The sequence below is a fragment of the Microtus pennsylvanicus genome, chromosome 12, assembly GCF_037038515.1.
Source record: "Microtus pennsylvanicus isolate mMicPen1 chromosome 12, mMicPen1.hap1, whole genome shotgun sequence".
In the NCBI taxonomy this organism is placed as follows: Eukaryota; Metazoa; Chordata; class Mammalia; order Rodentia; family Cricetidae; genus Microtus; species Microtus pennsylvanicus.
In genome coordinates this window covers 82,544,082-82,560,992 of record NC_134590.1, presented here as the reverse complement: position 1 = coordinate 82,560,992, position 16,911 = coordinate 82,544,082, and the positions used below count along the sequence as shown (strand labels likewise).

The 16,911-nt window shown below is 36.8% G+C and overlaps 1 protein-coding gene across 1 annotated transcript in view; it reads right to left on the bottom strand.

The window, feature by feature from the left end:
- Usp34 (ubiquitin specific peptidase 34) overlaps positions 1–16,911 on the bottom strand; it is a 187,040-nt gene that overhangs the window by 139,418 nt on the left and 30,711 nt on the right. Inside the window, exons 3-5 of the mRNA XM_075944509.1 lie at positions 13,481–13,901; positions 5,312–5,362; positions 5,026–5,175 (exon numbers count right to left, since the gene is read on the bottom strand). Coding sequence (XP_075800624.1) covers positions 5,026–5,175; positions 5,312–5,362; positions 13,481–13,901 — 622 coding nt within the window. The remainder of the gene's footprint in view (positions 1–5,025; positions 5,176–5,311; positions 5,363–13,480; positions 13,902–16,911) is intronic.

The following is a 16,911-nucleotide window of genomic DNA, read 5'->3' as shown; positions in this document are numbered from 1 at the left end:
CAAACAATGTATAAGTAAGATGTGAAAAATGTTAGTGCCTTCCACTTAATTTAAAAACAAGAGCTGCCTCTTAAACCCTACCTTTCATTCATACATTCTGAATAAGATAAGCTAGAAAAAAAGCTATAATTCATCAATTAATCTAATTTATATACAATAATATAAAATTAACTTGAAAATAAATACTAAGCCGGGCGGTGGTGGCGCACGCCTGTAATCCCAGCACTCGGGAGGCAGAGGCAGGTGGATATCTGTGAGTTCAAGGCCAGCCTGGTCTACAAAGGGACAGGTTCCAAAGCTACAGAGAAACCCTGTCTCGAAAAACCAAAAAAAAAAAAAAAAAGGAAGAAAATAAATACTAAAACCACGCTTTTCCATCTCTTTGTGCCAGCAAATATATATATACACATGAACAAACTGTATGCGTGTGAAGTACGAGCTGAAAAGACAGCTCATTGTTTCTCTCCTCTCTTTCTCTTCTTAAAAACACAAACTATAATTTTAAAAACCTTTGATTTGCTTATTTTATTCTAAGTCTGTGAATATTTAGCTTATCAGTACCTCTGTGCTTCAGGTGCATCCTAGATCTGGAGTTTGTATGACTGAGAATTGTTTTGTGGATGCTGGGAAGCAACCCTAGGTGCGCTGCATAAACAAGAAGTGTACTTAACCACTAAGGCATCTCCACAAACCAAAAAAATTTTTTAAAGAAACATTTGTCTCACGGTGGTAGCACACGCCTTTAATCCCATCACTTGGGAGGCAGAGGCAAGTTGATCTCAAATTAGTTCATAGAAAGCCTGGTTTATGGAGCAAGACTGTCTCAAAAAAAAAAAAAAAAACCAACCCACAGAAACATTTGTCTGCTTACAGAAGACACTACACTGTAAAGATTAAACCAATTTAAGCTGAAGACTCAATGCAACTAAATGAGGTGTATGTTATATGCAAAGTATTAAAAAGTGACTCCAAGTGCAAAGATCAAAACGAACTCAAATGTTACAAGAAAAATGGCATACTGTCTGCTTTACCCGAAAGCAATATTTCTTACCAGCTCCAGAGATTAGCAAAGAAAACAAGCAAACTGAAGGATGATGTTAGATATGAATACGCTTTTCAGGTTTACCTTGGCTACCTTTGCACTAATAAAATTCTAGTAAGACTCTAACCACACATTAAATGTCATTAACAGGGGAAAGAAATGTTCACTGCTCCCAATTGCTTAATCTCACTTTTTCATAAAGTAGAAAAATAAAATTTTTACAAAACTGTCAGCTTTCTGACCTGTCACGGAAATATGTGGAAATACATAATCCTAAACTAATTTCTTATATTCAAAAGGCTCTGTTAGTCCTCTTGTAAAAACACGGAGAGTGGGTGAGACAGAATCTCATTATGTATCATCAGCTGGTTGGAACTCTGTATCAGGACCCCTCCAATTCAGAGATCCACCTGACTCTGCCTCCAGGGTACTGGAATGAAAAGATGTACCAACACACCTAGCAAAAGCAGTATTAAGACAGTTCAATTTATTTTGTCCACTGTAGCATTACTAAAATCACTATGAAAAACTTACATCTGATTATATTTTTAATAACTAATCTACATTATTTTCAAAAGCATCTTATTTATAGTTTATTGTCTTTCAACTTTTCTCCAAATGTACTAAAATTTTTAAATTCTATACCATATTTAACATATTATTAATAAAAAATATTACGTTTGAGACAAGAAAACTCTGGATAAGAGGTAAGAGCTGAGGAAGAGTACTATAAGGTAAAACCAATTTTGCCTCATGGTAAAACATAAAATAATAGAAATGGGTGAATTTAAGATGTAAGAATTAGTGAATAAGAAGCCTAAGCTAACTGGCCGAGCAGTATTGTAATTAATACAGTTTCTGTGTGATTATTTTGGGTTTCGGCAACAAGGAAACGAGCAAGCAGCCTTTGCCTACAAATGTTAACCTAAAAAAGAAAAGATGAACTACTACCTGGGTCTTAGTGGGGAAACCTCCTTTTATGTTCTACTGCTCTAATCTATAATGAATGTTAATAAACTGCCTTTCCTAAAGACTTAAAGATCAACAGAAAATAACTATTTTTAAAAAGGTTTCTTTTCTTAAAGAAAAATAATAATAGCTTTAGCTACTATTTCTATGAATGTATCCATACAAGTCGGCTATTTGTGCAAAATTGAGAAATATACTAACAATGAGACTAGGAACTGCTGAAGATAGTCATATGTGATGGTACACACCTTTAATCCCAGCACTTTGGAAAAAGAAGCAAGTGGATCTCTGAGCTAGAGGACAGCCTGGTCTACATAGTTCCAGAACAGCCCAGACTGAATAATGAAAGCCTGTCTCACTGAACGGTAGTGGAGCATGCCTTTGATCCCAGCACTGGGGAACAGAGGCGGGCAGCTCTCTGTGAGTTCCAGGCCAGCCTGGTCTGTAAGAGCTAGTTCCAGAACAGGCTCTAAAGCTACAGAAAAACCCCGCCTCAAAAAACAAAACAAAACAAAAGGCCTGTCTCAAAAGACAGACAGGCAGACAGAGGGAGAGAGGAAGAGAGAGAGTGCTACTCTTCACAGGCATAAAAATCTAGTTCCCTCAAAAATATAACTATTCTTTTATGGGACATGTGGTCTCACACTGTGAGAGAAATAAGTACTCGATAAGGCCAGTCTATCTGTGCTAGATCATATATTAGGATTCAGTTTTCTTTCTCTTTATAGGAAAGGAGCTGATTATCCATCATTTCACTGTGTGAAAATTCATGTAAATTTGCATATTCCCAAAGAGAGGCTATTTTCAATAAAAGAAATGGACATTAACAGTGTGAGGATAGTGAATCACATAAAACAGGGGAATTCAGAGATTGAGGTCAACGTAGGCTAAGTAACAATTTCCAACAAAAGACGAAGCCAACAACAAACCATAGTTCACATAATGACTAACAGAAAAATTACTGTGTTCCAGATGGCATGATATACCTACAAAAACTCTGAAATTTACCATGTCATTAAAATTAACTAAAGACACTGTGCTGGAGGCAGGATTTCACTATCCTTGAATGCAGAGACCCATCTGCCTCTATGGCACTGGGATTAAAGGCATGCATTTCTATGCCCAGCATCACTTCCTGTTTACTTATAAACTTCAGGGAAGGGTGGGATCAAAGCACCAATAGTAGGTTTAAAAAAATGTCAAAACTTCTAATATTTATAAGTTGGTTTTTTGTTTTGTTTTGTTTTTCTGAAACAAAGTTTTCTCTTTGAAACACTCTTGACCGTCCTGGAACTCACTTTGTAGACCAGGCTGGCCTTAAACTGAGAACTACCTGCCTCTGCCTCCTAAGTGCTGGGATATAAGGAATGTATAAGATTTTAATTTAAATGAGCTGATTTGCATTTGATTTTAGTTTCTCAGAAAGGTTCATGTTGCCCAGTCTGAACTCAACCCTGCTTTATACCCAAGGCTAGAGACTAGGTTAAGTTTCAAGAGAAGAAGTGGGGCCAGAAGACTAAGCCAAAATGAACAGAATTTCTATATGCAAAATAAGAGTACTGAGTTAAATGCTTCATAGCTAAAATGCATAATAATATAGTGATTAAGCGGTTATACAGACATCAAGTGCTACCATAGCAACTTTAAATTGAGGGTTTGTTTGTTTGTTTGATTTTGGCTTGATGAGACAGGTTTCCCTATGTAGCTTTGGAATCTGTCCTGGAAATCGCTCTGTAGACTTGAACTCATAGAGATTCACCAGCTTCTGAATTCCGAGTGCTGGCATTAAAGGAGTGTGCCACCACTGCCAGGCATATTTTCTTTTTCAGTTATTATGTGAGCACAGACACTTGCATGCCACAGCACACGGCTGGAAGTCAAAGGATAACTCAAGAGTGTGTTCTCTTCAACCTTATCAAATAAGGTCTTCAAGCACTTCATACCTCGCCAGGCCAAGACTGCTTTTACTGTTAAACTCCACTCAACGTTAAAGAATCCTCTAAGGAAGACACCATCATCATTCTCACTTTAAGATCAATAGCTAACATTTTAAACTTAAAAAAAAAAAGCAGCTATAAAACCAAAGGGGCCGAGGTCAGCCAAAAAAGCAGGCCTTGCATAACACACACAAAGTCTAAATGGCATATATACACACTATATATACTTCTATTAGGTTAAACTTTCAACATATCAGAAAACATGGAATTATGGATTTAAAATTAATCTTAGAGAAAACTCTGACACTAAAATCCAGGATGGTGAGCTAAAAGAGTTTAATTTAAGGAACACAAGGTGCCCGCCCACCCCGTCCCAGAGCACTGACACTGCAGAGACCGCACTGGAGGCATGACTGCGCAATGCTGACCAAAGGCTTTTCACAAGCTGCTTTACTTTTTAAACTTATATTCAAATAAGTTTATACCAAATGTAATTGGTATAAATACTTATACCAAACCTCAGGTTTTAGTTAAATTACATTTAATTTTAGCAACGCTCTTTCTGAAATGTCCACAGTAAGTTAAAGACTGAATATATAGGTAATAAAATTACTTCTTTCAGACGATTTTTACTGTGCCTCACAGTTCTAACAGTGTTAAGGGAAAAAGAAACATTATACCTTTTTATGTAATGTACAGTGAAGTCAGACATACTTCAGCAGTGAAATAGACAACCATTACTTAAATAACAAAAAACACTAAGAAGCGAAGTTTTGCTAGAACAAAAATCCCAGACAAAGAAGGTTAATTTCAATGAAAGCCACCTACCTTTGATTTCACAAAAAGAGATGAGGGTAATCTTTAACTATTTTAAATTTAAAAATTAATTTTGTTCAGATTTTAATTTTATTGCCCCTTTAAAACAAACATACTCAGTTTTTAAATTATGTAAAAGATGATTACATCTGCAAACCACCCAAAACTTGATATTTTCAAGACAAAAAACAAAAACTCGTGACACTGAAATACAGGATGTTGAGCTAAATGAGTTCAAGACTAATTCCAAATAATACTTACATTAGAAACAACTGTAATAAATGCATGTGCTATAAGAAACGGCAATGTTTCAGGAGTTCCATATTCAAAGCAATCCTTCATGAGAGAAAGGCCATTTTTTCCACAAAATAGACAGACGTAACGAAGCAAATGCAAGGGAACTTCTACATCCTATAAAACAAACAAAAGTGTATAAGTTTTAAACGTATCAGAAATAATTTTTAATTATAAGAAACATAAAAAAATATAAAAACAAATTCAAAAGAAAACATTTTCCATAAACCTTAAAGAAGATAAAAACACTTACATTCATATCACAGAATGCCCCTAATATGTTACTTTCTTGCGTCGATATATCCTAATTTTAAAAAAAGTAAATATTAGGTCATTATTAAATGATAATCAAATACATTAAATTTTCTCAAAGTGATCTTATGAAATCTCAAGAAGTATTTTATAGCGATCAACAGCAACATCGCCTATGAAGTTACAGTCACCCAGCTCTGAACTATACTTAAAGCCTTCGGGAGGCAACTCTCCTCTAGGACACACCACACCATTGTCCTCCTGGTTAGGTTTCTTTCACAGTACTTAGCACACATCAGGCAAGTACTCTACAACTGAGCTATGCCACTACACTCTGGTTTTTTCTTTTTTTGGTTTGTTTGTTTTTGGCTTTTGTTTGAGATAGGATTGCCCAGCAGGAGCCCAGAATAATAGCCTTGAACTCACGACTTTTCTGTCTCTGTCTTCACAGAGCTGACAGTACAGCTGTGCACAACCACACTGGGTTTATCTTTTCTTTTCAAATAAAAGCAATTTTAATAATATATGCTGTCCTTTCAATCATGGCGCAGTTGGGCTGCGTAAATTGCTGTATAGTGTTAGAATACTTGCTTAACATGTATAAAACCCTGGGGTAGATTGGGTTTTTTTTTGGGGGGGGGGGTTCGAGACAGGGTTTCTCCTTAGTTTAGAAGCCTGTCCTAGAACAAGTTCTTGTAGACCAGGTTGACCTTGAACTCACAGAGGTCGGACTACCTCGGCCTCCTAAGTGCTGGGATAAAAAGGGGTGCGCGACCACAACCCGGCTGCTGGGTTGGATCTTAACAATGGGAGGGGGGGCACATACCTCAAAAGAGTCAGGCTGAGTCTCATAAAAATATAACTTAGATGATTTTCAAACTACACTCCGTAATTTGCTAGAAAAAGACTCCAGAGTTCCTTAATGTATAACTCCATATCTCAAATATAAACTGTACCAGGCAATGATAATACATAATACCAGCACTCGGGAGGCAGAGGCGGGTGGATCTGAGTTCGAGGCCAGCCGTCTACAGAGCAAGTTCCAGAATAGATAGGGCTACACAGAAAAACCCTGTCTGAAAGAAACCAATAAATAAATGAATTTTAACTGCCTGAAGTACACTTAAACATTGTTGGTAACCATATAAGCAAATATGGTCTCTATGGGGTAAGTAAATAGTACCTTCAATATTTAAAATAATAAATATCTGGTTTAGAATTGCAGATGATCTTTTGTATGCTTCAGTCTAAAGATTATCAAGAGAAATGCTGAAAAAATGTTTGTATGATCATGTTCACAGTAACTGATAACAAATCTAAATAAAACTAATAGCCACTGATCAGGTAAGTAAACAGTAGTACAAACACCCAATCCTAGATCACCTATCAAAAATAAAATACTCTAAAAACTGAGATGTGGTACAAGTTTGTCCTACTAAACTGCAGACATATGATATATAATTTCTACCTTTAAGAAGCCAGGCAGTAGTGGTGCTTGCATTTAATCCCAGCAAGTGGATCTCTGTGAGTTCAAGGCCAGTCTGGTCTAGGAAGTTCTAGGACAGCTAGGACTGTCTGGCAGAGAAAAGCAAAGAAAAAAAAAAAGCAAAAAAAAAAAAAAAACCACAAACAAACAAAAAAACAACAACAACAAAAAGATCCTATTAAAAAGGTAGGTAGTCAAAGGCAGGAGAGTCTCTGAGGTCAAGGCCACCCTTGCCAAGGGAGCAATTTCCAGGGCAGTCAGAGGTATACAGAGAAACACTATCTCAAAACCCCCCTTCCAAAAAATAGGCCCGTTGAAAACAAAATGGATAGGAAAAAATTAAGATTTGTATGTTCGGAAAAAAGGTAATAATGTTAAGAGAAGAACTTATGGTCAAGATCTAATTATAAAAATTATTTTAGGGGCTGGAGAGATGGCTCAGTGGTTAAGAGCATTGCCTGCTCTTCCAAAGGTCCTGAGTTCAATTGCCAGCAACCACATGGTGGCTCACAACCATCTGTAAAGAGGTCTGGCACCCTCTTCTGGCCTTCAGGCACACAGACAGAATATTGTATACATAATAAATAAATAAATATTTTTAAAAAATTATTTTAAAACACAATAATTCTATTGGATAGCATAGACTGGCCTGGAATTTACAATCCTCATGAAGCTGGCTTTCTAATGCTAAGGGTTCCAGTATGAAATCTTACCTTGCTGATCACAACTTAGGTGTACAATGGTCTAAGATTTGAAACAGGGTCTCATATAGCCTAGGTTGACTTTGAATTCCCAAAGCAGCTAGGGATGACCACGAACTCCTACCACCATCTGCCAAGAGCTGACATAATAGGTGTGCACCAATATATATTTTTTTAAAGTCAAGAAAGATATTAACTAATTAGTAATTAGGTTAAAAGGCTGTGTTTTGTCACTGAGGAAGCATTGAAAGAAAGATGAGATCCAAGGGTTTTATAGTTTTTATTTTGTGTACTGTTATCAATTTGTCACACTAAATACATTCAACTGAAAGTGATACCAAGAAAACTCATTCATTCATTCTTTACAATTACCTGTTTCACATAAAGCAGAATTGTTCAAGTAAGGCTGAAAATAACTGCCAAGTCACAGCACTCATGAAACCCTGCACATGAGCTAAAATTATCGAATAATTTTCTTGTTTGTGTGAGACTGTCTGAAGTTATAGTACTAGCTGTCCTGGGACTCATTATGAAGGCCAGGCAAGCCTCTGCGTTCCAAGTGCTGGAATAAAAGGTATGGCCCACAACACTGAGCCCCAAGGGTCAAACGGAATGAAGAGATGGCTCAGCTCTTGAAAGTACTTGCTGTTGCTGGGAAGTAGTGGAGCAAACTTTTAATCCCAACACCTCAGAAGCAGAGGCCAGCCTGGTCTACAGAACCAGTTCAAGAAAGGACAAGACTACTCAAAAAAGGGGGGGGAGGGGCTAGAGAGATGGCTCAGAGGTTAAGAGCATTGCCTGCTCTTCCAAAGGTCCTGAGTTCAATTCCCAGCAACCACATGGTGGCTCACAACCATCTGTAATGAGGTCTGGTGCCCTCTTCTGACCTGCAGGCATACATGTAGACAGAATATTGTATACATAATAAATAAATAAATAAATTTTTCTAAAAGAATTACAGCAGAAATCTTCATTAACCCCAGACAGAGGTCTGATCTCCAAAATATACAAAGAACTCAGGAAATTGGACACCAAAAGATCACATAATAGAATTTAAAAAAATGGAGTCCAAACATAAACAGAGAACTCTCAACAGAGGAATCTAAAATGGCTTAAAGACACTTAAGGAAATGTTCAACATCCTTAGCCATCAGAGAAATGCAAATCAAAACAACTCTGAGATTCCATCTTATACCTATAAGAATTGCCAAGATCAAAAACACTGATGAAAACTTATGCTGGAGAGGTTGTGGGGGAAAGGGAACACTTCTGCATTGCTGGTGGGAATGCAAGCTGGTACAACCCCTTCAGATGCCATTGTGGCGATTTCTTAGAAAATTAGGAAACAACCTTCCTCAAGACCCAGTACTACCACTTTTGGGTATATATCCAAAGGATGCTCAATCGTGCCACAAGGACATGTGCTCAACTATGTACATAGCAGCATTGTTTGTCATAGCCAGAACCAGGAAACAACCTAAATGCCCTTCGACCAAAGAATGGATAAGAAAAAAGGTGATACATTTACACAATGGAGTACTACACAGCAGGAAAAAATAACAACAGATTGAATTTTGCAGGAAAATGGATGGAGCTAGAAAACATTATTTTGAGTGAGATAACCCAGACACAGAAAGACAATTATCACATGTACTCACTCCTAGGTGGTTTTTAAACATAAAGCAGAGGAAGCCAGCCTACAAATCACAATCCCAGAGAACTTAGACAACAATGAGGACACTAAGAGAGACTTACATAGATCTAATCTACATGGGAAGTAGAAAGTAGGAAAAGTCAAGATTTCCTGAGTAAATTGGGAGCATGAGGACTTTGGGGGAGGACTGAAGGGGGAAAGGGAGCAGAGAAAAATGTAGAGCTCATAAATATCAATCAAAAAAAAGTAAAAAAAAAAAAAAGAAAAAGAAAGAAATCTTGCCAAATCTTTTAATGTCTATAAGCCAAGTAAATCTGTCCTCTATCTAATAAGGGCACTGACTAGGTCTCTAGTCATTGCTATTAAAATAATAACATGAGTCTTTAACCTTTTTGTTATAAAAGACTTTATCAAGTTACATCTCTTAAAAACGAAAATTCAAAGCCGGGCGATGGTGGTGCATGCCTTTAATCCCAGCACTCAGGAGGCAGAGGCAGGCGGATCTCTTTGAGTTCGAGACCAGCCTGGTCTACAGAGCTAGTTCCAGGACAGGCTCCAAAGCCACAGAGAAACCCTGTCTCGAAAAACCAAAAAAAAAAAAACAATAATAATAATAGTAATAATAAAATAAAATAAAAATTCAAGTAAAAGGCTTAATCAGGAAAGGGTGGCACAAGAATAAAAGGTAAGACAAGATAGGCTATGATTCAAAGAAAAGAAAGCTGGGCCTGGTGGTACACACCTGCAAACCCAGCACTTAACAGGTGAAGGCGTCAGGACTGTGAGTTGAAAGCTAATGTATGCTACAGGGTGAAGCCTTGTCTCAGTAAACAACAAAAGGATAAACTAGAAATTAAGTGTCACTGCACTGCTCATTAAACACTGTAAAACAAACTCATATGTATAAATACATATTGTCTAACTCTAGGATATATATAGACTATATGAAGCTTGCAATCTAGGGCCAGGCATGGTGGCATACACCTTTAATCCTAGCCTTTAGAGTAAGGAGCCAGCCAAGTCGATAAGTGAGTTCCAGGATAGTCAGATCTATTATACAGAAAAACCCTGTCCCAACTCCACGAAATTCCACAAAACCCCACAAAAAAGACTGTGATCTAGGACCTTCTGAAAACTACAATTAACAGTTAATTTAGTAAGAAAACTCTTCTTATGGTTTTTCAGAAAAAAAATTTGAAGTTTATAAAAAATTTTAAAGTTTTTAAATCAAAATTTTAATAAAATTTCAATAAAATAATTTTACCTCAAGCATTTCATGATACCGTTAATTTCAACCATGTAACCATACGAAATTGTCTTGAAAAATAATTAAGGTTTTTTACTCCAAAAATAAAAAGTATATGCAGTAACTATAACATTTACAGGTTATCATTTTTAGAATCCAAGAAGAAAACAAAGATAACTAATGAATAAATTTATTTTAAGAACAAAGCCTGGAGAGGTGGCTCTGCGGTTAAGAGCACTGGCTGCTCTTCCAGAGGTCTGAGTTCAATTCCTAGCAACCATATGGTGGCTCACAACCATCTGTAATGAGATCTGGAGTTCCATCTTCTGGCCTGTAGGCAGAACACTGTATATGTAATAAATCTTGGGAAGAAAAAAATAAAGGACGAAATAACAGATGCAGACTCGTTGTACTCTTACAAAGAATGCTTTTTCTGGTTTCTGGTTTTTGTTTTGAGGCAAGGTCAAGTTTGACTCAGAAGGTCAAACTGTTCTAAAATTTACTATGGTTGGCCCAAACTGGCCTCCAACTATGATGATTCTCCTACCTCAGTCTCTCCTGAGAACTGGTTGGTATTAAAGGCATGAGCTACAACATCCAGTTTCATTAAGTAATTTTTAACTAACAGGGTGTTGAAGAAGAACTAAGTGGATCTGTAACTTCCAGGCCAGTCTTATCTACAATGCAAGCTCCAGGCAAGATAATTGAGGTTCTGCCCACCAAAAAAATAATTGGATAAAATTAATTTCTGAATAAAGTTCACATGGTTCCTAATGAAAATATTTCTAGTATCTTTCAATAACAATTTGAAGCATGAAAACATAATTTACAGTGCATTCTAATGAATGTTTAGGAAAAATCAGATTAATTTTATACATGTATATAGGTATTTTGCCTACATATAAATCTGTGCGCCGTGTACAAACAATACCTCTGTAGGCGAGAATAGAGTATAGATCCCCTAGAAGGATCCCCTGGAACAAACAGTTGTGAGCTTCAACATGGGTGCTAGGAATCCAACCTGAATCCTCTTGAAGAGCAGCCAGTGCTCTTAACTACTGAGTCATCTCTCTAGTCCCTGAAAAATCACACTTTTAGTAATTTGTTTTTAAAAACAAACAAACAAACCAAAAAAAAAAATAAAAACCCTGACACTTTTTGGTATCTTTAATGTATCTCATAATATTCTTTACTAAGTTTCTACACAGAAACAATACACTAAATTATAGAAGAAAGCACAATCTATCTCAAAATGTTCTTATGAATATTTCTAATAGGGATAATAATAATTTCATGGGCTTTCTTTACTCAATACAAGGTGGAAATATTCCAATGAAGGACTATTACTTTTCAGATGAAGAAAAGTTGGTAGTATGAAGGTTACAAAAGATATAAACTGAAAAACAACAGACATGAAAAAAACAATAAAGCCATCTGATTATGGTGACATACGCCTTTAATCCAGCATTTGGCAGGCAGAGGCAGGTAGATCTCTGAGTAAAGGCCAGCTTGGTCTACAGAGGGAGCTCCAGGACAGCCAGCCACAGCTCTCTTTGACTTTGACACCAGCTTGGTCTACATAGCACATTCCAGAACCGCTAGGGCTACAAAGTAAAACCCTTTCTATGGATGGATGGGTGGATGGATGGGTGGATGGATGGATGGATGGATGGATGGATGGATGGATGGATGAACATCTCAACATTTGGGGAAGCAAACTGTCCAAGATAGGAATGAGGACTAGAGATACTGTTTAGTTGACAGCATAATTTGCCCAGTAAGCACAGTCCTATGTCTGATCCCCAGAATTCCATAAGCAGATATGGTAATGTATACTTGTAATTCCAGAACCCAGGATGCAGAGAAGGAAGTAGTTTAGGGTCTTAGGCCAACCTTAGCCCAGTTAATAATCATCATCGTCATAATAATAATAACAACAATACCATTCCTCCCCACCTAGAGACTTTCAAAACCCCTTTGGATGCTGAATGCCCTTATGAATTATATCAATTACCAAAATGTAAAAAAATTTATTTTATGCTATTTCAGAGGAAATCTTACAGCTTCTACCTTTGCGTCTCTCAAACACTCCTAAATCAAAAATGTAAGGAAGCTAGTCCACCTGAGTAGAAGCTGTAGCCATGGAAAAAAACAGAAGAACCTAAAAAGAGCAGCCAAACTGATAAGACACAAATCTTATATTACTAAGTTTCTGAAAATGCTTATAAAAATAACAAATGCAGAATTAAGCAGTTTGGCTTACCAAAAAAAAAAAAAATACTTTTTAAAATGTATATAATTTGCTAAGCCCTGTTTGATGATTTAAAATTCTAGAGTCTGACATCCGTTTATAAAAATGAAATTAAAAACTCTATGTGGTTCTCTTACCACAACTATTTTTTTTAATCTTATGTATAAGTGTATGATTAAGTGTATGTTTTCCCATCACATGTATGTAGGAACCTAAAAAGGTCGGTCAGATCAGATCCCCTGGAATTGGGGCTGCAGACAACTGTGGACCAATGAATGGCCACTGGAAACAGAACCTGGGTCCACTGCAACTATAAATTTTATTTACTTTGGAATTGGGACCTGAACTTGAGACCTCATGCAAATGATAGGCAAGCACTCTATCACTGAAGTATACGCCCAGCCATTATTTTTTAAAGTCATAATGAACAGACTATAAAAATGTTTAAGTCACTTAAAATTTAAGTTCTATGAGTTCAATTACAAATAATATGCACATTTTCAACACAAACTGTTATAAAAAGATCTAAAGAAAACAATTTTGACAACACCAGTAATTTTTAGAAAAATTTCCATCAATCTGGGACATGATTGTGCACACCTGTATGTAATTCAAATACTTAATTTGAGGCAAGTGAATTAAATCTCCAGGCCAGCCCAAGGATACACAGAAAGCTCAAAGCCTACAGACTACAAGACTATACAATGAAAGGGAATGCAACAGGGTAGCTTAGTCAGAAAGATTACCATCAAAAATAACTAGCTTCAGTCATTCACAGATAAGGAATGGACTTGATCATAAGAAAAGAGTCACAGTACCTATTTTTACATACCTCTATAGTAGGATGAGTATTATGCTTGTAAGCAGTATATAAGGGAAACTGGATTTGAAAAATTTTTGCTACACACAGTAATAGTTTTTCCTTCTCCTCTGTACTCCATAAACTAAAAGGATCAGAACTCTTTGAAGATTCTTCCTCAGTCAGATTACAAATTCTTGTAGAGTTTGATTTTTTTTCTATTGATTTTTGTCTTTCTGCATTTCCTTCATTACATTCTCTATCTATATTTAGTGGTTCTTCCACTTGATTACTCTCATCTTGCCACGTGGAATCTATGTTAATGGTAGCACAATGTTTACAAAGCTGGTCCCGGAGCACTTGAACTTGGGCAATCACTAGGTTAATAAGTGCACACACTACTTGGTTAAAAATCTCCAAATGCTTATATTCCTTGAAGCAGCACAGACATTGCCTACAAAAGAAAATAAAATGCAATAAATAAATGCTTCCTAGAAAAGAAACAATTATACATTTTAATAAGTCACAGACAAAACAAATACTGAAATACTTTTTAAAGCATCAATTTTCCCCTTCTGCTAGGGTAACACTGATTTTATAACAGAATCACAGGCCAGCCAGGCGGTGGTGGTGCATGCCTTTAATCCCAGCACATAAAAGGCAGAGGCAGGCAGATGTCTGAGTTTGAGGCCAGCCTGGTCTACACAGCAAGTTCCAGGACAGGCTTTAAAACTGCTAGGCATCATGACATGGCTCCATAACTAGTGAGAAACCCTGTCTTCAAAAACAAAAACAAACAAACAACAACAACAACAAAAGAATCACAGGCCAGGCAGGTGATATATACCTTACTCCTAGCATTTGGGAAGCAGAGAAGCAGGTGGATCTCTGTGAGTTCAAGGACTGCCCAGGGTTATAGAGAACCTGTCTCAGAAAACCAAAAAATAAATAAATAAATAAATAAATAAACCAACCAACCAACAATAAATAAGAATAAAAATTTTTTATTAATAAACCAGGTGGTGTTGGTAAATGCCTTTAATCCCAGCACTTGGGAGGCAGAGGCAGGCAGATCTCAGAGAGTTCGAGGCCAGCCTGTTCTACAAGACCTATTTCCAGGATAGCTAAGACTGTTAACACAGAGAAACCCCCATCTCAAAAAAAAAAAAAAAACAGGAAGTGTCAAGGTGTCAAGTAAGAACATACTAATCTAGTTCTCTTAAACAAATTCAATTAAGAGTTGGAGAAATGGTTCAGTGGTTAAGAGCACTGCCTGCTCTTTCAAAGGTTTCCCAGCAACCACATGGTGGCTCACAACCATCTGTAATGAGATCTGATGCCCTCTTCTGGCATGAAGGCATACATGCAGGCGGAATACTGAGAATACTGTATACATAATAAATAAATAAATCTTTAAAAATTCAATTAATAGCACAATGCCTACCATACTTCGGGTAATTAAAAATCTTGCTACTAAGTAACTAAACAATATGAACAAGTACCACCTAGTTCAAATTATATTAGCATAATCCAAAGACTGATGACAGTTAATCAGCTATTACTCATGATTTATGTCTTCGAATATTAGCAAAATGTGTCCAACATAGTCCAAATAAATCACCAGCACCCTGTATGACCACACAGAAAAATAATTTCATTTTTATAGGTATGATAAACTTGACCACAAAACCACTGACATACTTTCATTTGAGAAGCAAACCCTAACTTTTTTCCTCGAGTGTCAAAGAGACTCTCTGATGAATAGACTGTGGTGGAAATTAGAGGATGGGACATCTAAGAATAGGTCACAAAGACATTACAACCATGATCTAGTTAATAACACTGAAGCTGCCTATTGAAAAAGTATATAGGAAACACTTAAGACCTCCCGCAAACACTTAATGTCGATCCTTTAGCCCCGTGTAAGCCTCCAAGATGATAATAATACCATAACTAAATCCTTATGATAAATCCAATGACAAATCCAACACAGAATTAACCAACTATAAGTTTCCAAAATCCCTATCTGACTGTCATCCAGTTTCTATATTAATTAAATACTACTTTTGGAAAATTGTTACAATGGTGGAATAAAAGGGCTTTTACTTCAAAGGTCTCTGCCGCTATAAAATTCCATATTACCAGTATTTTTAAGGGTTCTTTTATTTTTTTTTTTAAGACAAGGTCTCACTATGTGACTCTGGATTGCTTAGAACTCACTATGTAGACCAGGCTGGCCTCAAACTCAGAGACCTGCCTGCCTCTGACACCCAAATGCTAGGATTAAAGGTATATGTATGTATGTCACAACACTCAGTGTGTGTGTGTGTGTGTGTGTGTGTGTGTGTGTGTGTGTGTTTATATGTGCATGTGCCTCAAAGGCCAAAGGAGGGCAGATCCCCTGGATCTGCAGTTATGTGCAGTTGTGAACCACCAGACAAGGAACTGAAGATGGCTCCTCTAGAAAAGCAAAAAGTCCTTTTAATCATTGAGCCATCTCTCCAGCACCACCCCCCAGTCCAAATTATAATTTGTATGAGGAAAAAAAAAACAAATATAATGAAGAGGCAGGTAGATCTGTGAGTTGAACTCAGAGTGATTCCAAAGTGAGCTAGGACTACAAAGAGATGCTCTCACCTAATCTTAAAACAAACATAAAAAAATTACTCAGGGTGGTGGTGACAGCAATCGGGAAGCAAAGGCAGAATCTCTCTCTGAGTTAAGGCTAGCCTGGACTACCACACAAATTCTAGAATAGAGCTACACACACACACACACACAAAAAGCTGAAACACACACACAAAACAAATTAGTTATAATGTTTTGTTTTATTTTGTTTTTCTGAAAAACAGTCTGCATACCTCTTATTTCCTATCTCTCTTTTTTTTCCTCTCCAATACTTGGGATCAAATCCAGGACTTCATACAGACTGGGAAAGTCCTCTAATTGCTGAGCCACATCCCTGTCATTTTTTACATTGACAGGATCCAGGCTGATCAGAATCCTCTTGCCTTAAGGACTCCAAAATTTGAGGATTACAGGCATGCAGCACCACTCCAAATTCAGCTTCTTCCTATAATACTAATGGAAAATTATCTTTAAAGTGAGAAGCTGCACACTTAGGCATTTTTCTTAGTAAAGCCAGAATCTGAGTTCCTAAAGATCCTGACTCAGACTTAGAATAGGAAAGACAAATTTACTTTCAAAATTAGTTGTCAGAAAATAGAAATTGGGGTTGGAGAGATGGCTTAGCGATTAAAAACACTGGTTGCTTTTCCAGTGTCCAGTGTCCACATGGTGGGTCACAACTGTCTATAACTTCAGTTCACAGGATCCAATGTCCTCTTCTGGCCTCTGCAGACACTGTATGTAGGAGATTGATGTGGGCAAAGGACAATAAGCATAAAATTTTAAAAAAGGAAAAATAAAAAGGAAATGAGAATTAAGGTAAGTAGCAGTGCATG